At 23.3% G+C, this 27,672-nt stretch overlaps 1 protein-coding gene across 1 annotated transcript; it reads left to right on the plus strand.

Annotated features, from left to right (window-relative positions):
• The first annotated feature begins 18,905 nt into the window (after window positions 1–18,905).
• LOC105366229 (cyclic nucleotide-gated channel rod photoreceptor subunit alpha-like) lies at window positions 18,906–25,724 on the plus strand. Its single transcript, XM_011504594.1, has 6 exons — window positions 18,906–18,967; window positions 21,724–21,965; window positions 22,857–23,071; window positions 24,236–24,491; window positions 25,133–25,387; window positions 25,718–25,724. Exons 1-6 carry the CDS (start codon window positions 18,938–18,940, stop codon window positions 25,722–25,724), a joined length of 1,005 nt encoding a protein of 334 aa, XP_011502896.1. The 5' UTR covers window positions 18,906–18,937.
• Window positions 25,725–27,672: the final 1,948 nt, after the last annotated feature.

Below are 27,672 nucleotides of genomic sequence, written 5' to 3' on the forward strand. Positions count from 1 at the left end.
GTAGTTTCAAAATAGGACATATGAAAAGCAAGTTTATAAAATTTATAATTGGTCTGGAAAGTCATTGAGAATAGTTTTTGGATATTAGAGAATAAATATATGAAAACTTTAAACGAATTTAAGTACATTATATTTTTACAAAATAGAGCGCGATAGATTACTTTATTTAATTCAAAATTATATTATCATAAATATTATCATTTATATATTTTTTAAACAAGATTTTCTTCTTGATATTATGAGTTACTTAGTTAAAAAATAATTAATTTTTATTTTAATAAATTTGTATGCTAATTAGTAGTGCATAAATGTTAAATTTATATTTACTTAAATTTAAACAAGTAGTATAAATATAAAAAATTTTAATCAATACAAATTTATGTTTTTGAAATTAATATTAATCAATTATATATATATATATATATATATATACATATGCGGACCCATATATATAAGACAAAAAGTTGCTATATTTTGATCGAATACTGGAAAATAATTAAATTACCTTTTCTGAAAATTTACATTTTTTTTTCTCATATTAAAAAATTGCAATGTATTTTAAAATAATATGGTATATTTGATAGTTCAACAAGTGTACATTGCTTGAGAAAGTTCAACTTTATTAAGCAAATAGAATAGCGTTGGAGTGGTAACTTTAAATAATTTTACGACCTTCTTCTGAATATTTTGAAACCGAATTATAGCTTTTCATCTTCTTTATGCAAGTGAATCAATATTCAAATCATTATATATTGTAATGATTTATAATAAATAAAACTAAATTCATTCTTTTACTGATATTTCTGTCTCTTACAAAGATGGATGAATAAAATCTACTAGATTCTAACCATCTTTACATTAAAGAATTTGATATACTTTATGTAGGAATATTTATTTACCTTATTGCTAATAAATACATGTTATATCATACAATTTCTTTAAATATAATAATTTGAATGTACGTATATTATTAGAGTATTAATTATGAGTAAATCATGAAGATAGTGTGAAAGTAATTTTCTTTTTTAAATAAATTAATATATTGAAAAATTAATGATGCATTATTATATATGCATTGCCATTAGAGCGACCTTGTATGTTTCTTTATTAACGCAGAGGTTGTCTTTATAACCACTTAGGCATACGTTCATTACCGTAGGCATTAAATGTATGGATCGCCGAAAGATTACAATGGGGAAAGCGATCTCGTATACTGTCATATGCATGATTTTCACTGAGTCGTCATTACTTAGGAAAAATATTATATTCAATATTACCATTATTAGCAGCATCTTACTAGGCCATCTTTAAAGACTCCTATATTGTCTATGTACACACGAAATTTCATAATAATATTTTATTTACTAAGTAGAATATATTGTTCACTTGCACGTAAAATATCGCTTAACATTATCGTAACATTATCGCTTAACCATTGATGAGATATTTTCTTTCGTTGCCCTGATTTTTTCAACAATTTACTTATATACATTTTTACAAATTATGTTTTATCTACTATTTTACATCATACTTCGTGTTTATCTCATAATTTCTATACAAATTTAAATACAGTTGATTTGTTTATATAATAGTCTTTAAAAAATACGGGAATACTCATTGAATGATAAATGTAAGACTTTTCATGGATATTTTTTCAAAGATAAATCAAATTCATTACATTTTATGAAAACGTTGTTAATGATTAAAATTTAAAATAAAAATTGAATATTCCATTATAAACATACATTAATTTTAAGATATTAATTATAGCAATTAAATTTAATTGTACATCATATATATTCAACTTTTCGTGCAATTATATAGTGCAATAATGTAGTGTAACTTTCTATTCATAAGTTTCAATACAATATAAATGAAATTTTTTTGGAAATAGATATTGTATACTTGTATTATATAATAAAAAATTATCACCAATATTTTACAAGCATATAGTTTAACTGAAGTTGACATTTTTCTATAATAATGGAGTAGTTCTTGTTTTATCGATTATGTCACTTTACTGAAATTGTGTCGGCTCCAAATTGTTACAAGTCCTGTAAAATGTGAAAGAAGATTCAATTTTTTCCATGTAAGAGAATGAATTCTTTAAACTGTTTATCAACGAAGTTTTATAGTACTTTTGAATATTATTACGTATATATATTAAAAAAAATTACATTATATTTACAACTCCTTGTCTACCTCCAAATAAAAAACTAGAACGTTTATTAATTATTTATCATACACTTTTAACTGGCATATTCAAGTCTGTATTTATGTTCTAATATGTATAAAATATCAAATGATTATATTATATTTTAAAACCAAAATTAAATTAGGACATTATGATTAGAATGTTATATAATACAATAGGAATGTATGTGTATTTAAGGTTATCAACAAATAACATTACGTAATTATTTTATAAAAATAATTATTTAATTTACCATCTATTATAATATATAAAATTTCTTTTATTATATTTTTACTATGATTTTGTTTTTGATAAAAATATTTTAAAAAATCATAAAAATTACAAAGGGAGAACAAAATTTTAAACTATCCTCTACAACATAAAAGAATAAAATCTTCAATACTTTTTTTACATTTTAAATAATATATGCCCATAGATGTTTAAAATTTAATTGGACATGGCTTTTCTTTGGAAATCCGTCATTCAAAAAAAATGTGCACATTATAAAAATATAATAATAATTTAAATAATAATTTATATAAAAATAAATAAATAAATAAATATATAAATGAATACAAATACATTTTTTATTGTAAAGAAAAAAATTGATTATGCCTGTGTTCATAATACGATTAAAAGGACAATAAATTAAATAAAAATCAAAATTTAAATTTTTCTATACTGCAATTTTAATGTTGTATAGTATTATTACTATCTAGATTGAAAAACTATAAGATTGCTTCGTTATAAGCTAAAACTTATAAAATTGACTTATAACTAAATAATTGTTGCATAACATCATTAGTATTGAATAGCGCACTGTTGCTTGTGTATCTTAATTTGTAATTATAAGAAAGAAAGGGCTAAAAATGATCAATAATGTCACAGTAATTTTGTTTCTAAATTCCTTCAAGTGCGATCGTTATTTTTATTTTGCCAATATTTCCAATATTTCGAAAAAATAATTTTTAAAAAAGATATTACATTAATGAAAATTCTTTGTGGAATATTCAATTTCAGTTTAGTGACCCAAAAGTCGGGGAGTCATATAAACGGTATTGCACAATTTCTGACTGCAAGTTCATATTTGACAAGATATATCAAATCCTTATAATACAATGAAAATGAGAGAATAATAATTCATTCGAATATGAATGTTGGCGCGCAATTCGAGAACGATTGAAATGCTTAAACTTACTTGTTAAACTACTTAAGCTTTGTTTTTATTACTTTGCTTATATTGGAAGCATGCAAATCTTTCGTATTTCATACTGAGCTTATTTGACGGGGCACCATAGTAAGTACGTGCTTTCTAGTCATGGTTCAACTAAATCTACTTATAACATACAATTAATTAAATTCATATATTTTTTATTAGTTCTTATAATATCATGTATTCAAAATTTACCATTGCCGCTATTGAAAGTATTTTGAAAGTATTGCTTTAATTTTATAGTAATGATGAATTTAATTGAATTTGAAATTTTGTGAGAACTTAATATATCTTTGCTTTCAGTATAGTAAAAATTGCTTTTTATTTAATAAAAATATTGTAATTATGATTAAATTTCTCAATAAATAATGATTTCTTATTATGAAGATTAATGAATGGTTGATTTGATATAAAGGAACAGTGCTTTATGAACTCTATATTATTACAATAATAAATAGTACATTTTACGAATGCAACTTTAAAGACATATAAATAGACAAATAATAATAAGTGACAAAAATCTACATTGATCAAATTACATAAATTGGTTCTTTCAAAACGTACCGTATTTTTGGTCGTTCCGTATGAAATAAATGTATTATTAGGAAAAAGTAAGACTTTCATTTACAGGCTATTAACATAAAAAATAACCTACAGCTTTAATTTTAATTTTTAAGTATTGTATAATGAACAAACGACATAGCGTAAATTTTTCATTTTTATTTAGATTATATTACTTCAAAGTTTTAGTTAGAACTGTTATTTTATTCTAGTTAAGATATTTTCATATCATTTTTTAATGATAAGATTATCTAAATATTGTTTGGCAAAAAAGGAAGTAAAGTATGTTCTTAATATTTTATATTTTTCTCACAATTTGTTTAAAACATTACAAATCTTATAAAATTTACTAAGATTAATATTAGCTTCTTTTATTTATTTTCTTCACATCTAGTTAAAAACAATTTATTTGTCCATCAAAATACATGCTTTACTAATAAATTACAAAAAAATTTGCAATATAGTTTTTACTTTTCTTCATATTCATTTAATTAATTTATTTATTTTATTTATTTATTATTTCTAATTTTATTTATTAATTTATTTATATTTTTTATTTAAGATGTTAAATGTTAAAAACTAAGCAATTTTAAAAGTTATGTATCATCATGTATAAAACAAAATTATTTATAATGAATTGATTTTTGTATTTCTGGTATTTTCACATGTACGTACCTTCATACAATATTTCAAAAGATTCTTTATGAAATGTATTCTATTATTTTATTATTAAAAATATGGCATAAAAATAGCATATGCTATTAAAAATATCAAATTATATATATATATATAAATTATATTTTTCTCGTACTTATCTTTTACAATCAATTTTATTCATAATGATCAATTCATCTTCTTAATTTGTATTCACATATTACCTAGTGGAAGTTTAATTAAGCAATTCTTGCAGAAAGCAGATATTTGACTCGACCATTTATCCGAGTTAAATAACTCCACGATGAAAAATCAAACACTATTGTCTTCTAATTCTAACCAACCGAAGAGACTCTAAACTCAATTGCCACAAATAATAGCATGAGTTACCACTCTGAGGCAAATGTTTTATGCTTACCTCTTTATATTTATCCTATTATTTATTGTGTAATGTACGAGTAAAAATTTCAATGCAAATATCTATAATTCCATAATACGCTTATATCTCGTTTTTCAGATTAATTATTTTACATAAAATTGAGGTTTGCGTCATACATCCAAAAATTTAATAAAATATTTTTAATTAAACTAACGTTTTAATAATCTATAATATATATTAATTCTCTTAAGATTAAATAAAATTTTATAAAGCCAAAACAAAATTGGTACGGAGTCTTTTTTACGAAATAAAACAGAAATTTCTTAAATTTCCACGTTCATATCTTTACATTAAAAATCTTAAGAATAAAGAATCCAATAAACATATAGATTATAAATTAATGTTAATTTTTCAAAAATTATCTTATGAGAAGAGCATTTTTTAGATAAAGTAATCTTATTATTATTAACGTATTATTTTTATGATAATACTCAAATATTATTATCAAGTTTTAAAATTCTATTATTTTGATAAATATTTAAAATGAATATGAAGTATCTAAATTTGTACAGATATCTACCCATATACATGCATATGTATTTTCATTTTTAATATAAAATTGAATATTTTAAAAATTTTATAATATAAATAATTGAACACATATATACAGTGGTACATAAATTTTTGAATATTCGAATCTAAACTTGAATGTTTGTGTATTAAAAAATTATAAACTATTCTATTTTTATGTTGTTTATTCAAAATATTCGTTTCTACAGGTAAAAGAAATGTGACATAAAATAATCCGAATAGTTTTATTAAATTCTTTTTTGGTTGCAGTAATACTTTAATATTTTTAAAAAATTTTAAATTGCTGATTTTGTATTGATTTCGTACTTCTTTTTTCTTCTTCTTTTTTCTAGAATTTTTTTCTCAGGTAGCTTCTGGAACACTTCCTCTTAATCTCGCTATTTTAGTAATTACTGACGGACACTAAGCCATACTTCTCCAGGCACGTTCGGTTAATTGTATGTATTTGCGTGTTTCACTTTTTTCTCTTTCTTTTCTCCTTCTCTCCCCCACCCCCCTCTTTCTCCTTATATACTCTGTATTCTTCTATTTCTGCTTCTTTATAGCAGATTAGTAAATTTATATAAACCAAAATGATAAGTTAATTTAGTTTTAAAAGTATTAATTCATTGCTTCTAATGCCCATTCGTCATTGATAATCCGTTATACATTAAAAAAATATAGTAGGGTAGAAAGTATAAAACCTCCGATCGTTCACTCAAATATTAGCCAACCAATTCTATTTTAGTATTTAATCAACAAATAATATAATTATTATTACGCTCTAGTACAATTGATTTTCATGATAATAATTATCCTGTTCTATTTATTCTAATGTGTATAATAAAAAAATTGAATAAAATAAAATAAAAAGTATAAATGAACATATAATGGATAGATTTTTATTTTACAAATTTTTTTTGATAGAAATAAAATGTACAAGTTAGCATATTGTAAAACGTTTTAATTAATTATAAATATTTCTTAATTCTTAAACCTTATTAAGAATATTATTCTTATTAAATTCTTAGTAAAAATAGTAAAAAAAATGTTAATATTTAAGCAGAAATAGTAATTTATACAAAAAGCTGTAAAAAGAAAATCTATTTTTAATTATTTTTTATAATTATAATCTTCTCATATTAAAATGACGGCTTTGAAAATTAAAATTTTATATATTTGTGAGATAAATATAATTGATATTATATTATATTAAGATAATTTAAACATATTTTTCATCGCAAATTATAGAAAAGTTTAAGAGAATTTAATGTTTATCTATAATATTTATTTTGTTAAAATGCAATATTATTTAAAATATACACATCAAATGAATTACATATAATGAGTCACATAAATATAAAATTATTTCCTATTTCTAAGAAGATATAACTGTAATTGATAATTAAATATTTATAAGTATGTAGACGTTGGGTTTCCACTGTTGCGATTGTTAATGGCAACATCAGAGTATATAATCGTTTGATAATTCAAGGGTTACTAGTGCACGATGCAATGGATTGTCTCTAATGAATTTATTTTTCATTGAAGTGATTTTTGCATGAAAGCTACTCTATTATTTTTAACAAGTTGACGCGTATAACTATTAGTTATAGTATTTATAATTATTTGAACTTCATTATGAATGTGCCAAACTCAATATAATTTTTCGATATTTAGATTTCGATAAAATTATATAATCTTTATGAGTGTGTATTTTATGTAATCTTTTTTACAATCAAAATTCAATTTTTATTATAAGCTTCGTCTATTAACCAAATTATATTTAACTGAATTTGAATTTAAGGAAGCAGAAAAGAAATATAAATTAAAACAATGGAATTCAGAAAATAATTTTTATGTCCATCGTTGAGAAAAAAATTAAATTAAAAAATTAAAAATTAAAAAAAATCAATTATGCTAAACTGATGATCGACGTAACACAATTATTTTCACAGAAATTTATACACGAATGTATAAGAAGAAAAACACTGAGAAAACTATTTTAACTTTGATAGTGTAACAACATGATGAATAAAGAGATTACCCTTTCTTTATGGACAATAAAGTGACATATAGGAAAATTTATTATTAACTAATCTTGTTGTAAAGGAAAAAAAATTGACTTTCAAATGTCCATTTTACGAGAAAGAATGCTTATAACAAAATTCATTGAACAAAATATTTATTTGTATAGTTTAAGGTAAAGAAACAAACAATACTTTCTATAAAAAGGCATTTAAATAAGATAATCTAAGAGTATCGTTAGATGATATTAATTATTTTATGAAATACACATCGGTGAGCGTTATAAACTGGTATCCATATAAAGAAAGAGATCGAGTCTAATTCATTGAATAACATTGTTGCACTTGCGATTCGGTGATGGACTAAATTTTCAATTTTGTAAAATAACAAAATCAAAAAATTAATACTAGTAGAATTATTAAAAAATTTTTGTTTTATTTCCCAATAAGTTTCTTATTTTATTATCTAATAAAATTATGACAACAATGAATGATGAGCAGTAGCAGAGTCTTATAATCAGAGTTTATATTCAGAATACAACATAGCTTTACTATTTCGGCGTATAATAATTTATATATATTGCTTTGTTTTATTAGACGTTGAAAATTTATTGTAAGAAGAGTAAATAATATATTGTCTAGTATTTTCATATAACCCTAAATCAAATGAATGGTCTATAATTTTTATAAATAAAAAAATTTATTATACTTACTGACTCTTATTAATTTTTTTTTATTATTTTCTAATATATATGCAAAGTTTCTATAATTGCTACACAAATAATATTAATGACTGATAAACATAAAAATAATCATTTTTTTTAAAAAAATCTAATATGTATTTGACAGTATTTGATCTAAATTTGGAATGAAACAAGAAAATGAATAAACTTTTTTTACATAAGCCCGTTACGGAAAAATTTTGAAAGTTAAAATGAAATAACTTTTTGTTTCAATGCGACATACTGTAAAACATTAATCTTTGATTTTTATTTGAGGATATTTTTGTAACTTTCACAGTATCCAAGTAGTGCAATTGTAACTTCGGCGATTGGCCATCAGGGACTAAAATATTCTGAAAGTTTATGAACCAAACTCTAACTTAGTAATTATATATAATATATAATATATATCGGTCAGTTAAACTAAAATTGTAAGATATTCAATTGCAAATACTTGATTATTTTTATAGAAAATATAAAATTTGAAACAATACTACTACTTTAAACTATCAACTTAATAATTGTTCAATTAGATGATTGTGAATATTCATTTTTTTCAATTATCGAACTCGTTATAAATAATATCTATTAATACCATTTGATTCGATTTTTGAAAAAGATCAAATACAAATTATACACATTTTTATTGTATTAGCTATTAACTTTATCGTTGAAAAAAATTGGACGAGACAATCCATTGCCGTTTAGAAGGTACGCAGACATTATTTACGCTAAGTAACTAATACAGTTTCAAATAATGAGTGGCAAACATCAGTTATATGTAAATAAGTAAACTAAGCCTAAAATAAAATCAGTATTATCATTCGCGATTTTAATAGTGAAAATTATTTTTTAGTAACTACTTTTGACTAGTGAAATTGGCACAATTTAGTCAGGATATAGTACGATTCTAGTAATGTAATTATGTATAATCTAATACACAATATATGTAAGTAACTTATTATTACTCATTATTTCATATATATTACTAAATGTGCAAATAATTTTTATAGATTTTTGTTTCAAAACCGATTTATATTTTTTCATTTGAGAATGAAGTGGAGCAGTGATCAAGAGTTCGTTGTCCAGCATTCAATGCTCTAGAGATGCTTACCACACCCCCCCCCCTGTCCCATTCCTCTTCAACAGTCTTCTCTATGAGATCCAACGGCCTATTCATGCTAGTTAAACAAACGGTTCATCTATAGATATTAAGTCAAATAATCGAACGATATTTTCATATCACAAAAGTAAGTCAGTTTCATTCATTCTTTTCTTAATATTAAATAAAATCATTATATGCCCTATATGGTTGTAAGCTATCTACTAGTCATTCATCTATATACTTTATCTTTATAGTTTATACCTCGTAGTCTCATAACATGTATGTATCCATATTCTGTATTAAATATATCCTGTTTTATACGTTAAAAAATTCTAATTATAATAAAACATGTACGTTTCATAAGGAGGATTAGAAATTAATTATGTAAAAGTTATAATTAAATCTCTTGATAATTTAATCATTTTTATTTGTTTGCAATGAGCCAAAAGATATTTTAAAATACTCGAATTAAATATTTAAATTTTGTTTAAGTAACTCAATACCATTAAAGCTACTGTGGCGCGTAAATTATAATCATTTAAATAATAATATCCAGATTGCTTATAATTCTGTAAAATTTCTTCTAAAATTAAATCTTAAAAATAATAATGGGTAAAGTATATAAATTATATATTTTAACTCTGAAACAGTAAATGTTTCTATACTTATTTTTAAATTGAATTACAAATAGAGCATTTTAAATATAAATAATATTTAATAACTAACAATATGTTTTATATTGTATGTATAATCGTTGTAACTCCTAATTTCACTTTACATATAATAAATATTATAAATTGTTATACTAAATATTATATATTACTCGAATATATCGAATTATATATTGTATAATAGAATTGTATATTTTTTAAAGTTTTAAAGTATTAAGAAGCAAATGTACAGATATTTAGATAATTATATCACGAAATTACAAAATATATTTAATACAATATTTATAACAATTTTTGTAATTGATTGTAACTATTATACTGTATTTTTTTTTTACGAAAAATTTCATAGACGTTTTTAATGTAATTCATTATTGTATAACAGATATAGCATTTTTTGGTATTTTTATGTCTTTTACTTATATTAAATTTTAAATTATTTATAATTCTTTTTATAATATATAAAATAATTTGAAATAATGATTTTCTATTTACTTTGAAACCGACAGGATGAATTGTGAAAGTTATTTAGCAAAAGTACGTAAAAGGAATTAAATTTGAATTTCATCATGTTTTGAAAAATTTTCAGTGACTATCTATTCAAGACAATTTATTTAATACTGCATGATTATAATTTCACAAATATAATCATATAAATTACCTATCTTAGTATCAATCGATATCTAATAAGAAAGGAGAAAAATTCAATGGAAATGCAAGTCACATAATTCATGTAGAAGATAGGCACTTGACTATTTTCCTTTATCGGCATTTTTATACGAAATAAAATGTGATTTCTATATTGAAAAATCTGCATTTTTAGAAATACTTATCAGATCGCCATATAGTATTCTATAAGTTAAATAAAATTCAGAGCTAAGAGGATTTTTAGTTATAAGAATAATCCAATCCATACTTGTTTACCTACATTTTCTTTTAAGGAATGACCAGTAAAACTCCTATAGATATCAGTAAATGTACTATTTCGACAATTCTCGGGAAGAAGCAATAAGTTAAATACGCAGTATTTACATCGTAATGTTTTATATTACGAAATAATAAATTCAGTAAAATGTTAAATATTTTATAATAAACATAGAAAATTTTAAAATTTATAATTTGAATTTTTATTTAAATCCATCATATTAATTGATTTTCGATATTTAATTAATAATATTAAATTAAGATTAATAATAATTAATAATAATATTTAGATATAAATAATTTAATAATTATCTCTATTATGCTTGTAAAATATTTTATTATATTAAGTCTTGCAAGTGTAATATCATTGACTGTTGACAAATATAAAAATTCAACATGATTTTCTATAAATCTTTTTAAATTATTCTATATATGATAGTTTAAGCTGGAATTTAATAAAATTTTATCCATGTTGAAATTTGTATTAATCTACAGATGAACGGATAATTAATTAGAAAGAGGAATCGATTTATTCACAATGTAAATTTAATATTAGAAGACATATTAGTTACTCTAGTCATGTAAAATAATAAATAATAAGTATTCTTATCTGTATTACATAAAATTATATTTTCATGTAAATATTTTGATCAAAATAGTGATAATGATTATTTGAAAATACGAAAAGAAATTCGTTTTAAAAATTCAAAAATAAATTAAATAAAAGTATGAATAAAAATTAATTTTTACTGAATTAAAGAAATTAAAGTCATTGAATACAAGAAATATTGTCTTTTTCAAAGTTTAAAATTTGCTGTTTCTAATGAACAAGAACTTAACTTTAATCCAAAATCTATTTATATATAAAATTTAAGGCTTTTATAGTATTTTACTTTATCAATAAATTTGAATATGCTAATAAAACAGCAACTTTGAGAGAAAATTAATTTAAATGATATATAGTAAAATAAGTTATAATGATTATTAAAGAATGAATATACGTACTTGCAGAATAAGGAATTATTCTCATCGTCCTTTTATGTTTATATTCGTATATTTTAGAAGAGATGCATATATACTAAAAGAAAAAATTTTGTGTTGTTTGATATTAAATGTCGGTAGCAGTATTTTTGACCCGTTTTTCCTCAACATGATTCTATAGTAAAAAATTATAATGTAGTAAAAATGTTAATGAGTTAATGCGCCAACAATATTGTCTAGAGTTGAGACAATCAAATAATTGTCTAAAGTTGAGACAATCTTTTACAATTATTTTTATTACTTTTAAAATCATAAATATACATATTAATGATAATGCATACAATCATAAAGTGTCGTGAAAATATTTTTAAAAACCCGTTGACATACGTGATAGAAAAATGCATTTTTCTTCTATTTATATCGCAAGAAATTTGGTATTATAAACGATTTATTAATTAAAAATTTGTGATTACGCTTTCATTTCATTAATTGGGAATTTACCCATATTGTGTTTAAATATACTGCAGTATTTATAATTTTAACGGCTATTGATTTTATATTTTACGATCAAGTTTTTTTTAATTGTGCTCAATAATTTATGCATTGGACAGTGCTCAATATCCTCTAGCCATTTAATACTCTCTTGCGACTTTCCTCTATGTATCTGCATGTGTAAATCTATAATTTGAGTTTCACATAATAAGTTAATCTTCAAGCATATTCAATCGGATGAAGATAAACAAATGTTACTTGTTATATATAAAATAATACACAATGCTTATATTATATATTTTCACATATTTACGTATTCAGATATTTGAATATCTATTGTGCATTTTTTTTTGCAGAAAACTACATAAAGATTATAAAAGCTAAGTGAGTGAATTTTCGTTATCAATTAAATTTTTAAGTATAATTTTTTAATTAACTATTTATAGTGATAGTTATAAAGATTCATTTCTATTGATCTACAAGTCTGGACAGTATTTTGAATAAGTTATGTCATAAAATATTACTGATTTTTACATTTTTACAATTTTTATGAAATGCTAAAAATATGGAAATGTTTATATTAAAAATAAAAAATTTGTTATATTTTTTAAATCTTTATAAACCTTAAAATTAAATATTAATAAAATTATATTTTTATAAACGCATTTTAATGAAACCTAATTATATAAATCTAAGTCTGTACTATATATTTAAAAAGAAATAAATACAAGTAATGATTAAAAGTTGCAATGTGTTTGTGTTTTAAATTAAATGTTTGAAAAGTTGTATAAAATAATTTAATTGAATATGTTTTATATGAAATTGAATGTGAATAAAGTATTCTAAAATAAAATTTATAAGTTCATTGATATTATTATAAATAGGAATGTAATAATTGTCGTCCAATGACAAACACTAATTTTATTGTTTTTGAACATCATACTAATTGGAATAATTACTTTTTTATTGAAATTCGGGAGACTTACTACTTTACGGACCAAGTTTACTATTTATTACTCTTTTGCATTTTCTTAACGTTTTATTAACTTTCTCTCTCTCTCTCTCTCTCTCTCTCTCTTTCTCTTTGTCTCTCTTTCTCGCTCTTCATTCTCGTATACACACACACGCTCTCACTTTTATATAATATTTACACGACACATGTAATGTATTAAAAATATAATGTAGCGTTTATTTATAATTTATAAATGATTCAGTTCAATGCATTATTCTATATATTATTGTTAGATGTATGCAGTGATAATTACTATTAATTAAAATTTTCAAAATATTTTCTCTAATGCTCTAAATTTAGACTGTAATAATGTAAAATATAAACATTTTTTTCATAATAAAATGGTTATTCTAATTATTATATACTAAATAATACTTATAAAGGTTTACGATAATTTAAATTTTAATTATTAGTTAATTGGTATTTAAAAATATAGTATATTGTTTCATTTTTTAACGTAATTTATTGAAATTTTTATTTAAATTTTATTTTATTTTAGAATATGATAAAATAAAATTAAGAAATGGTTATAATTCAACTACTTTATTGAATTTTATTTATATTAAAAATTGATTTAATTCGAATAAAAGCAGTTTGGTAATTGTAATATTATGGCTCTATATTTAGTTGATTAAGAAAAATAGTTATAAATATTTATATTAAAAATAAAAATATAGTAAATATATAAAAAATATCAAAATATTAAAAAATAATATTTGATTAATAATTAATAATTATTATTAATAATAATATTATTTATTATTTTTATAATTTTTATATAATTTGTGTTTTCTAGTTACTGTGTATGTGTATTTACTATTTTAAAATGTAAAATAATTTATAATATATGGTCATTTTCTTAAAAGTATTTGCTATAACATACAGGTGAATGTACTAAATCATACAATTAATAATAGAATTATTAATGTTTCAATTGATATGTGTGATGTACATACACCAACACAATTTAAATTTAACGAACTTCGTGATAGAATTAGATAGCTTGATGTCTAATCACACTTTGCTGCAAAGTATTGATAAAATATAATTAATAGTAGCATAAATAGTGGTCTCTTTGATACGTAATAGTTTCTATAAAGTATATAGAAATTTATTGAGGTGTACCACATCTGAATGCGATATTATCTGAAATTTCAACACATAAAATTTCCATCGATACGTATACTCAATACATAGAATTATTTAAATAATCTTAGTTCACTGCATGGTCTATTCATAAATGTAAATTGCGTATATGGAGATTCGTTTGGTAAAATATATATATAAATTCTCTCTAATGCAAAGATCAGAATTCAGTAAACACAGACACCTTTTTGGCCTATACTTTAATATATACAACCTCGTACTATCGTACAACAGTAATGCTGCATTTAATCAATTTAATCTATAATACTATAGTTTGTTCTATAAGTGCAGAATCTCGTCATTGGGGTTGATATTATCTATACACCGGTATTTCCATAAGTTCGCTTAGCAAGTTCGGAACAGCCTCACCTCTCATTCAAGTGTGCCTTTATTAAACAGTTAGCTTGGACTTAAGCTTCCCTATCGTGTATATGGTATATGAGATTTGCACGCTCGAAATGACGCGTTACATGCTTGCGCCGCTCGATTAAACCTGGATGACGCAAGTTCTGCTCCTATTACTAATACTGCATTGACTATGCGGCATTGAGTTGCGCCGTTGCGTCATTAGATCTGTAGAATAAACTCTTTCTCTTATTTCGTAATTTTGCACAGGACGTAAGGTACTGATTTAGTTAGATAATCTATTCTTAACCATATTAAAAATAGTTTTTTTATTTTTACATATGAGATATAATAGCTAATACTTTTTTAATTAAAAAATAAAATATAAATAAAAGCAAACGAAGCAAAATAAACGAAGCAAATTTAAATTTCTAAATAACTTTGTTATAAAATTTCGAATGTGAAAAAATTCTCCTAAGACTGAATTTTTTCATGGATATAAAATAAAAATTGAAAACGTACATGCAAACAGATGTAAATTGCTCATAGAGTTAAAACATTGTAGATCTGATAAGAAATTTATGATCTATAAAACATTACGCACAACAAAGTAATTTATTAATAGAAATTCTATAAAAAATATTAGTGATAAATTACTTTAATGTATAATTTCAAATTATTTTATGATAGTAACGTGAAAAATACTTTACAGCGTTTTATTGTGAATTTTAATACCCAAGAATTTCATAATGAAACAAAAAGGTGTTGTATTAGTTGATTTTGATATAATGATAAGGATAATAAAGAATACAAAAATAATACATTTAAATGAAAAATATATTAAATCAAGATTGTTTAATGAAAGCGATAAAGGTAACTTATGCAATATAAAATTTTAAAAAATCTTTCGATCAAACCAGACATCAAACAACCAGTTAAATTACATTATATCGAGCCCCCTTTTCCTTTCTCTATACATCAGCTTTGTAGTTATACGAAATATTATCAATTATTACACAATAATAAAGATACATTCTAGAAATTATAAAAATAGAACCAAATACTTATTTCTAATTCGAATACTCATATATGTATTCAAATCTTTATTATTAACCATTCGACTAATTCTAATTTTTGTAAAAAAAATAATCTACTTGTTATAATTAAATACACTCAATTCAAATATAACCGTAATATGAGTTGGAATTTTTAGAAGCTTATATTTTATATAAAATAAAGCATGTAATATTAAAATGAAATTGATGAATACACATAACTGTGTAATTACAAAATGCTATCCTGTCGAAGCTTTAAAGTTTTCGAGCTCTTCAAAGTATCAAATTTATAATATAAAGTCTTTTATCTTTCGAAACTATTATCTTTCGAAACTTCATAAATTGAAGATGTTCTACTAAATTGTAATATATTAGAAATGAAATATTGAGTGAATTGTTAAATTTATACGTAACACATCAACAAATTTAAGTTTAAAATACTGCCAAATTTCAACTAAATAGTTAGATTTCTATTATTAGTAGTTAATTTTTTTCCCTAATTACCCGTTCATTATTTTTATACTTTAAGGTATATTATCACTAAAAAAATACGTTTATTCAAAAATTTCAAAATGATATAACTGCTTCATTGGACTAAAAAATTTAACATATATTTTAAATGAATTTATATGCACATAGTAATAATATAAGCATTATATTCACATAACGTGAAAACTTTGATATATAATTAACTTGCAAAATCTTATTGCTCTTATGCTTTTGATTCTATTGATTAAAGGTTATTACATAAAGCTGATTATTGAGAACGTAGATACAAAGTAATTCATTTAAATTCTTAAATGAGTGGCAACAAATGTCTTTACAATAAGATTAATTTTTTACTAATAAATATGTAAAAATAACATATAATTTATTAACTAATTCTCTATATAAGATAAATTTTTATAACATTGATGATATCATTAATATACAGATTTATAATGACTGAAATTATTATATATTAATATTGGAAAACTAAAACGTATACTTTTGTTTGATAATAATGTGGACTTAAATATATCAAACCATTAATAATAATTAATATACTATTAAACATTAAAATTATATGACACACTATAATAAATAAGTATGAGTATGAGCATATAATTGAATATATCTATGTATCATTCATCAATAAAAATGTATAAGTTAATACTTTCTTATAATTAGCTGTTAATTATATAATAAATATTTTAAATCTATAATATTTTATTAATAAAAATACCACTTCACTTATGACATCATTTTTATTGTATAATGTTGTAATGTATTGCATTATAGATAAAAATTAAAATCATCAAAAATATTATATATAACTTAAAAAAATATTTTAAATGTTATAGTTATTCAAATGAATTGATAAAAATCTAAAATATATTATAAAAAAACGAATAAAAATAGATATGTAATATAAAAGGAAATATAAAGAGAAATGAATATGAATTTGTTCCAAGATACATAGTGTTCTAGATGAATTTGTATGCTGCAAACAGACAAAATATCAAATCAAAGAGAATACAAAAATAAATAGTATTAATAAATAAGATATAAATAAATAAATAATGGAATTCAATTATTCTAATGAAATTATTTATTTTTAGACAATGAAATAATGTATTTTGATTATATATATAAATATATATATTATATGTATATATATGATATTCTGGATATATATCTGATGTCATCTGATGGATGTCGATGGTTGTTATATATATATATATATATATATATATATATATATAAACTATATTGGTATTAATAAGATATAAAAATTACATTAAAAAATTATCAGCTATACTTTTAGTTTTTTTAACATTATAAGTAGATCGACATCTTACATTGTAATAATCTAAATTAGGGATATAGAGAGAATACTGTCATTTTTTATAAATTTATGTTCATTAACATTAGAAAAAACTGAGCCATTATTTGTAAAATATTTATCTTATTTATATATATATATATATATTATTAAATACTCTTTTTTAACTCATATTATTAAATTATTTTCATTTTTTACTCTTTATTGTATTGTTTACTATTTCATTTAATATTATACAAAATTATATATAGTATATTATGATAAAATTTAAAATTAAAAAAATCAGACATTAAAAGACAAATACAGATTAAATTAATAATTACATAAATTTAGTTAAATTCTTACAATTATTAATAGTGTTAATTCAATCATTTTATTTACTTCATTTATTATCAAGTTCATTTACTTTTTTGACTTAAATAGATTTTTTAGTAAAAACTAACATTTTAGTTATATCAACAAAAATATCAAACGAGTAGAAGTCAATTGTCGAATGTCAATCTACAAATTGGATATATTTATAAACGACATATTTATTTTTAAATATGAACGATTATAAAAATATGTTGCCAATTGACCGAAAAGCGCATTAAGCCTTAACATAAAATTATCAATTGCAGTCTCAATAATACCCAAATAATTTAAGTAGCATTCTTAATCGACTGCTTCAAGTTAAGTCACGTGCGGATCGTAGAGTATCGCACTTATCGCGCTCATTACGATTGCATTTGTACATATAATTGTGCAAATATTGCCTGTGTCAGTCGAATAAAAGTCGAAAAAATAAATATGTTTCAGGAATCGTGACATCGGCCGCCGTCGACTCGCGCGAGGAACAGAGTACGGGGAACGGCCGAGTAGATGACGACACCAAGAGTATGGAAAACGTCTCGACCAAGAGTGTTCTCTCTTCGAGGCAGAGCCTGCTCGATCTCGTCAGTAGTAAATTCATGGGTAGACATACACCCATCCATCACTACTATCATCATCATCATCAGCATCAGCAGCAGCAGCAGCAGCAGCAGCAGCAGGTACGATTGCACGAGCGTACGCCACGGAGGAAAATGTTTCGTATGAAAAGTCAAGGGGAGAAGGTACTGAAATTATAATGAACCAAAGTTTTGGGAATGTCACTTACTATCGCTATTGCCTATACATGCGTTTGTGAATACGGTGTTTTATTGCAAATTTTTAGAGCTCGAAGCACTGTACAGCCATTTTCTTGCACTATACTTTTAGGTATAAATGTAAAGTTATTTCATTTTTTTTAAAGTCTCAAAGCTCTCCTCACTTTTTGCAAATTTTTTAAAAAGTATCTTTGGAGTTGCATTTGAATATATTCTAATGTGTAGTATTCAGATAAATGGTCTTAATTTTTTTCATATTGATTTTTAACATTGTTATATTGTTGTGTTTTGTCAAGTAGTTATTTAGTATGCTTTTTGTATCTAAGCTTTTGTGCATTTAAAGAGAATTTCAAGCACATATTTCCATGAAATAGAAAATAATTATAAAATAACTTCTGAAAATTTCAGTAACTTCTTTACTTTAAAGTACAGGAACTTAAAGGACCGTTTAGACTGATTTAATTATAAAAGTAATAGAGTATAATTTGCGATATTGCTTACATTATTACAATTGCCTAGAAGTTGCAACTTGATCAAATCGCACATTTAAGATATTATTCTTTTGCATTTAATTCTAAATTAATTTGAGATAACGAATTATAATTTAAGATTATTTGTTCGCCTAAAAATTGATATATCTAAAGGTTTTTTTTATACTATAAATTTATATACTCCCTCGTTTCTCATTTCTTATCTATCCATTCTAACCATATAATACAGTTACTATTAAAATTTTTAGTTCGAATGAATTATAGCACTTCCTTATTTTGTAATATATGCCGGTCTCTCTGTCTCATTAAAATTGAACTACTGACTTAGTATCACATGGTATTATTTCAATTCCCCATGAACTTTAATAATTTGAATGCAGTATTCCTTATCTGTAATCTGCTACAAGAGACAGCAATATATCGAAATAAGAATATATATTTGATAGTATTTTTAATATTTTTTTAATAATTTATTCGGACCTTTAATATCACATTATTGAATTTTCTAATTCCATTTTATATTCTATAATTAAACTTCATGCTCTAACAAATTTAAATTTTATTCTTTTTCACTCCACTTGCTATGTGTTTCAATTAATTCTCTTTGTTTTACTGTATTCGTACAAAATTTATACTATCTCCAATTAAATAATTTCAAGTTAAATTCCACATTTTCTAACCGTTACTTAAGTAATAATAAATCTGCACACTTGTTTAATTATAGCTTGTGGTTATTTAAAAAAATACTGTATACATTTGTTATAAAGATTAATTATATATAATTATAAACCAAAATTAATCATTAAAATACTCTTTAAAATAGATGCATAAAATATTATTAAAACCTAATTTCATATAATAATATATATATCATATATCATAATATATATATCATATACACATAATTCATAATTACTATAATTGCCATAATTACTGTAATTTTAAAACTACTTAAAATAATCATTTTTATACTACAATAGATTTTACTCAAATTATATTATTCGTAGTAATAGCATATAAACTTAGTAAATTCTAGAGAATACAGACTTACACTATTTTTTAAATTAATGATTTTTCAAACCATGATTATTTTAATTTTCATTAATTTAATATGAAAACTAAATTTCGTTTTCACAAAAAAAAAAATGGTAAGACGGAGTGATAGTAGAAAATATATTAAATTATAGTTCCAGTCAATCAATTTTCGCATATTTTATATTACAATGAATATAGTATAATCAACGAAATAACAGCAAAAAGTCATATTTATAAAATTCATATTAATGCATTCATTAGTATAAAGTTTATTTAAAAGAATCAATTTTTTAATTTTAAATATAAAATCGGTAAAATAATGTTGCAACTACAATACTTTTTAATTATACTGAATTGATTATTAAATTGTATTCACAATTATTTAAAAAATGATAATCTAATTTAACTCATTCTAAATAAAATATCATGGTTAATTCTATTTAATTTTACATCTTTGTTCTTGAAGTCAATTATAATTATAAATCTTATTCTTAATTATATTTTTATGCATGCGATATATTTTTATAATATAACATAGATTTATCATCCCAGATTTATTTAACTTTATATTGTATTTCTATACTCATACAATAATTAATTTTTTGTAAAAAATTGAAGGATTACAACATTTTTGTATGTAATATTTGATGATTTTAATTGACTGACTCTACAGAATTAATAAAATTTCAGAAAAATTTTTTTATGTAACATAATCATGTTTTATTTGCAAATTAATTTTATTATATTTTAAAATTAATAATTATGAAAAAGTAAACAGAAAATTATTAAATTCATCTTCAAGTTTATCTGTGCGAACTGGAAAAGTATAATTGTAAATTTAATAAATTAGTAATTGCTGTCAATAAATCTACACATGCTGAAAAACTCGTGTTTATAATTCATTGATTCGTGTATACATATACAATTAACTGAGAGAATAAATAACATTTGAAACAAATAATAATAATAAAAAAATAATATACAAAAATTATAAATTAAATATTTACTTTAATAATTACATAGCGTGTAAACTCTTGCTTAATACAAATCCTATTTTTTATGCATAAAAATGAATATGTATTATTGAGTATGACTATAATATGATAACATTTCAAACAATAGAATACAATAACCAAACCTGGTGAATTCTTCAAAATAATGCTTGACACAAAAATTTCCTTTTGATCAATTTGGCAGCGATTCTTCAGCTCGTCACGTGACTCGCTGCAGGGCGCCTATGTAAATAGAGGTGCGAGCGAACTCGACCTGAGCCGAAAGACTCGACGTAAAGATCATATGAGAGGCAGATTCAAACTACCAAATGCCGTAATGCTGTCCTCGACGCCGATGCCGGGCCGCGATACAACGCCTTCGCATCTCCATACGCCAGCCTCGATCAACCATTTAAGTAGGAACAGTGGCTGTAACGGAACGGAAACGTAAGTAGACCATAAGGATATAGCGAACGATAATAGCAAAAGTAGAGAAACGATTGGACATTTAATTAGCCCTTCATGTGCCATTGAATTTTACTTAATGTATGCGATTAACTCACACGATTATCAGCATAATGGACGAAAATATATAATTATTTATACATTATTCTTCACCATCTATATTATTACTATATTTATATCATTAATATATAAATTATTAATAATAATTTGTAATTTAAACTAAGATTAAAGTGAATAAACATTGGCAGCGTTTTAAAGCGTTAAACGTGCTATAATATATGAATTAAGAAATAAAATAAAACTTTTCCTTATGAAATTTCGGTAAATTATACATTTAATTTTAATGAATTACGACATCCCTATTAAATTAAAGTTATTACTTAGTAAGCAAGCAGCATAAATCTTACATTATGTATTTGTGTAGAACAAGATACTTACCATTCAGATCGTACTATATTTAATGAATATAAATAATCTTGGCAGATATAAATTTCAACAAAAGAATTATAATTATACTTACTTCATTAATTTTACCGTTTATTTCGTCGATAAATTTTTCCGAAATGGCTTGGTATTGAACATATGATTATAGTAAAAGCAAATTATGAAACCATAATATGTCTTTCCATATAATTCATGTCAAAGCACTGATAATGCACTACAATTTTTAAACTATCCACAACCGATTGAGATCGTATTTTAATGCACATCAAGCTGATTCTCGCAAGTTGATGTTCCGTCTCAAGAGCCGCTACGAATTAATATGACAAAGGGATAATAAGTCCTGAACATTTATTACCAAATCTCTTGGAAAAAATATTCAATGACAATTCGAAGAATCAATATTAGTAGGATCAAATGTTAAATACACAGGCGCTATACAGCCCAGCAGCAGCAGCAGCAACGAGGAAGTCGGGGCTACCCGGGCCAATCAGGCTCGCGTGGCTTCAGGACCGGAGCGCCCAACTGGTCGTTTGTCTTCGATCCAGCTGGTCGACTCTGTTACTATTGGTCGATGGTTGTCTCGCTCGCCTTCTTATACAACTTTTGGGTCATCATCTACAGGTTCGCTTTCCAGGAGATCAACGGTGAGTAGTTCTACGTATTCGCTTAAAACAAAGATGGGCAATAGAATGGAACTTAATTTTGCAGATAGTTTCCACCTTTCCATTAAAAGACATTTTTCCTTTACATTCTTCGATCTAAGTTTGTGCAACTATTCCTTTAGAATCTCGTATTAAAAAATACAAAAAAACGTAGTTGAATAAATTAGCATAATTTTGACGCATAAAGCAACGTTATAAACGGCGGAAATTTTCGATAAAATTTCGAACTCGCGGTAATTCAAGTTGCACTTTACAATTAATTAATTATAATTAAAAATGTATACGACAAATTACATCAAATTAAATAAAAGTAGCTTGAAAATCGAAACAATATACGTAATAATATTGTAATAGATATACGTGATAAAAATAAATAATTGAAGATAATAAATGATTAATAGTAATTTAATAGAAAATTAAAGAAAATTAGTAACTCAATAATAGAGCGCATAATTACATGCAAAATTTTTTTTTGTAAAAGTATTATATATTATTTAATTTGAAACTCAATATAAAATAAAATATAAAATAAATAGAAGACAATTTAGAGCTAACAAACTTTTACAGATGTTACATATTTTATTGGTAAACAATTATTATTATTTCAATGTTTTTTTTTAATCTAAGTTATTATAACTTTTATTAGATAATTTAATCAGATTCTAATTATTACTATAAACATTAGTGAAAATGTTTTCCTTTTTAATGAACTTTCTTCATTGTGTTGATAGAAAAATAAATTTTAAATACAAAAATATTTCTCTCTACTCTATATTATTTAATAGTTATACATTTTTTACATTAATAATAAATTTTGAGATCATTTTTATTTCAAGTTTTTATTTTCATAGAAAAAAAATATTGCGCTAGATTTCAAATGTTATTCTAATTAGAATAATGAAAGTAAATCGTTCAAACATCAATTGTTAGATTAAGTAATTTTTTTACTCTTTTTGACTCTTAAAATCAAAATATTCTATCTAATTTGTCATAAGAAAATTAATAAAACGTATATATATATATATATATATATATATATATATATATATATATATAAACACACATACTCACTTCCTCACGTATACGAAGTATAAAAGTATCCTAATGACAAAAAATTCTAATACAAATTTTATAACATTAATGCAGTGGAGACCCGACTAGTGTGGTTTTGCTTGGACTATCTCTCGGACTTCTTGTATCTAGTGGACATAGCTTTCCACTTTCGTACGGGTTACCTCGAAGATGGTGTTCTGCAGACGGATGCAACGAAACTGCGAACACACTATATGAATAGCACCACCTTTTACATAGACTGCTTGTGCCTGTTGCCTCTTGACTGTTTATACTTATCTATAGGATTTAACAGTATACTGCGGAGTTTTAGGCTCATTAAAATTTACCGGTAATACATGAGATATTTTAAACTTCATCAGTTACTTCTAAAAGCTTTTGTCATTGCCGTTGTATGTTATTATATATAAATTTTAAGCAATATCGTATCATTAATGCTGATACTTAATCCGGCGGTATAATTGTTAGCATAAACATTATATTTAGAACTAAAATTTCAATTCATTATTAAAATTAAAACACATTTCATAAGATTATATTTACATTGATGGATCTGCATACACCGATGTACAAATGCATATGCACACACGCGTGCACAATGTATTTAATACGATAATAATTGCATAAATGCTGTTTATTTAATATTGATAAATATTTATTGGTAGTAATTTGGTGTCTTTATTTCATTTTCTTGACTTCAACGAATTTTTATTACACTTCCATCCTTAAAAGTGAACGTATTTAATTTAAAGTTTACTTATTTTCTATTTCTTATAAATAAACTAAAAAACTTTAATATGTGCGTTATTATATTAATAATAAAAAATTTCACTAACTGCATGAAAATGACAATTATTATATAATAATTAAAGCTTTTACTAATGGTGTTTTATAATTTTTTTTATAATATTGCTTATTGAAAATTTTAAATACAATATAAGAGTATATAATCCCTGAATATTTTTATTACAGATTTTGGGCTTTTATGGACAGAACTGAGCGACACACAAACTATCCAAATTTATTTCGCTCTACATCGTTAATACATTATTTATTAGTGATATTTCACTGGAACGGGTGCCTCTATCATATTATTTATAAAAACAATGGTTTTGGGAGCAAAAACTGGGTATTTAGCGATTCTGAGACAGCTGACGTTGTAAAGCAATATTTACAGAGTTATTATTGGTGTACTTTGGCTCTTACGACGATTGGAGATCTACCAAGGTGAGCCATTCATTATTTTTATCTTTGTCCAGTAGAATAAGAAAACATACATTTCATTCCGAATTATAATTGTTTTTTAAATAAAATTGTTTTTTAAATAGTTTATGTGTTTGCAAGCAAAAGAAACAAATACACAAACAAATTAAAATATTTGATAAATTAAACAATTTTACAATTAAATGAGTAATTTAATATAATAAATATTATTGGCGGTTAGAAAACTATAATGCTATTAATACAATTATTTAAATATTACCGTAGATGATTTAAAGAAATATACAACAATTTTCTAATTCTCTAATATTTACTATTCGTAATATAACTTTGTAGTTGTTAAGATATTAAATTCATGTATTACCCTTCGAATAAATAATTTAATAATAATGATTATTAAATTTTTCAATAAATAAATATTTATAAGAAATAATTTTAAGACGACTTAATTATTTAATAGAAATTATAAATCTTTTCTATTAATTTATAGTTTTATGTTGTATTAAAATTTTTCACGTTTGTAAATAAAGATCACAGTATTAAAATATACTTGAAAAAAATTATAATTCAATACAAATTTGATTAATTTTACTTTTTGTATTTATTCTTTACTATTTTTTAATGTACCTAATTCGGAATTTTAATAATTAAATATTCAAAAAGATACTGAATTATGAAATTCTTATGTACTGAATACGCACAAAAAATTTAAACAGTTTTATATCAAAGAAAATTATTACTTTTACGAGATCGTATTAAATTTATTTACAATACATAGATAGATAAATAATTTTAAATTAAATATTTCCTTTATAGTCATTCATAATTTAATTTCTATTAATTTAAGTTACAATAGTACATATATTATATTATATATTTTACATTATATATTTTACATTATATAATTTTATTATTATTGAAATAATTATGTAATAAATAAAATGTGTAGTAACGAAAAAACACATCTGTTGGAAAAATCAATAACTATTTTCATCTCATCATTAAATATTTATTTCACAACTCGACTATATATAATTCTAAAACATTTATATATCTAAATATAAATACACTCATATGCATGGACGTGCACACGTTAATAAGAATAATATTAACAATTTAATCATTATCGTGAACCAACTCCATTTATTTAGTGACGATTAAAGCATTTGATAAATATACGGTTTTTAATAACCTTAATATTTTTAGAATTTATTTATTTGGTATTTATCTAGTTAAGTTATAATGTCAATAATATTGGTAATCAGTTTCAAATATTGACTCGAAGTTCGATTGAACTCCACTCGAATAAAGTCCAATGCTATTTCTTGATAATAAAAGTAATGGTTCTGCAATGTCAATAAGCGTAACGCCTATCGTGTCTATCATAAACTAAATAAAATATGTACTAGAGGTGACAATTTCAACCCGAGCACTTAACAATTTTCTAGGCCAAGAAGTAAGGGGGAGTATCTGTTCGTAATAGGACAGCTACTCTTTGGACTGCTACTATTTGCGACAGTACTCGGACATGTGGCCAACATCGTTACATCCGTGAGTGCCGCCCGGAAGGAATTTCAGGGTGAGTGATTGTCACTATATATACTGTCGCAACTATTGCATTTGCACGTTATTATTCAGCCGCTAATATGACTAGGCTAACGAAAAGCCTCGAAAGCATAAGCTTGCACTTAGGCTTTATTACAGACAATATAGTGAAATCAGTTTATTAGAATTAATTAAATTGTTGTTATTCCAAAATAGTTAGCATAATTAATAATAATTGAAACAACTTATAGCCCGTGATGCTGTCTACTAATACTATATATCAATTTAATAAATCGATTTAAATACATGCAATCACAATATGAATTATTTGTATGAATATTTTAAATGTTTTCTAGATATCGACTTCCATACAGCATTACTACAAATTTTTATCGTATCAGCCTGTAGTTCAGCCAGTATTTCAAATGTTATCAATTATTATTCTATCCATAATAAAAGAAGCAGATATCCAATTGTATTAAGATTATCTCTGACTTTATTAATGACAGGCCTAATAATGGCATAAATGCATTTATTCGGATTAAATTTCATTAAAGTTTAATAAGCTGATGTACATATTTACTAATATAATATATATTAAGAAATTTATACACTTCACAAATTGATATACTTATTATTGCTAAATATCGCAATTATTGTTTAGATAATATTATTTCTATATACACTTAAATGCCTACACGATTTTTTAACACACAGATTCTGTATATTTGAAACATATATATTAA

Source organism: Ceratosolen solmsi, unplaced genomic scaffold (assembly GCF_000503995.2).
Source record: "Ceratosolen solmsi marchali unplaced genomic scaffold, CerSol_1.0 scaffold148, whole genome shotgun sequence".
Taxonomy (NCBI): Eukaryota; Metazoa; Arthropoda; class Insecta; order Hymenoptera; family Agaonidae; genus Ceratosolen; species Ceratosolen solmsi.

What these genes read in the sequence shown, in the direction of transcription:
- LOC105366229 (XM_011504594.1), top strand. Translation starts at nt 18,938, where the DNA reads ATGTTTCGTATGAAAAGTCAAGGGGAGAAG. An exon ending in GGCTGTAACGGAACGGAAAC is followed by an intron (nt 21,966 to 22,856) that starts GTAAGTAGACCA and finishes TTAAATACACAG; the next exon opens with GCGCTATACAGCCCAGCAGC. An exon ending in CGCTTTCCAGGAGATCAACG is followed by an intron (nt 23,072 to 24,235) that starts GTGAGTAGTTCT and finishes ACATTAATGCAG; the next exon opens with TGGAGACCCGACTAGTGTGG.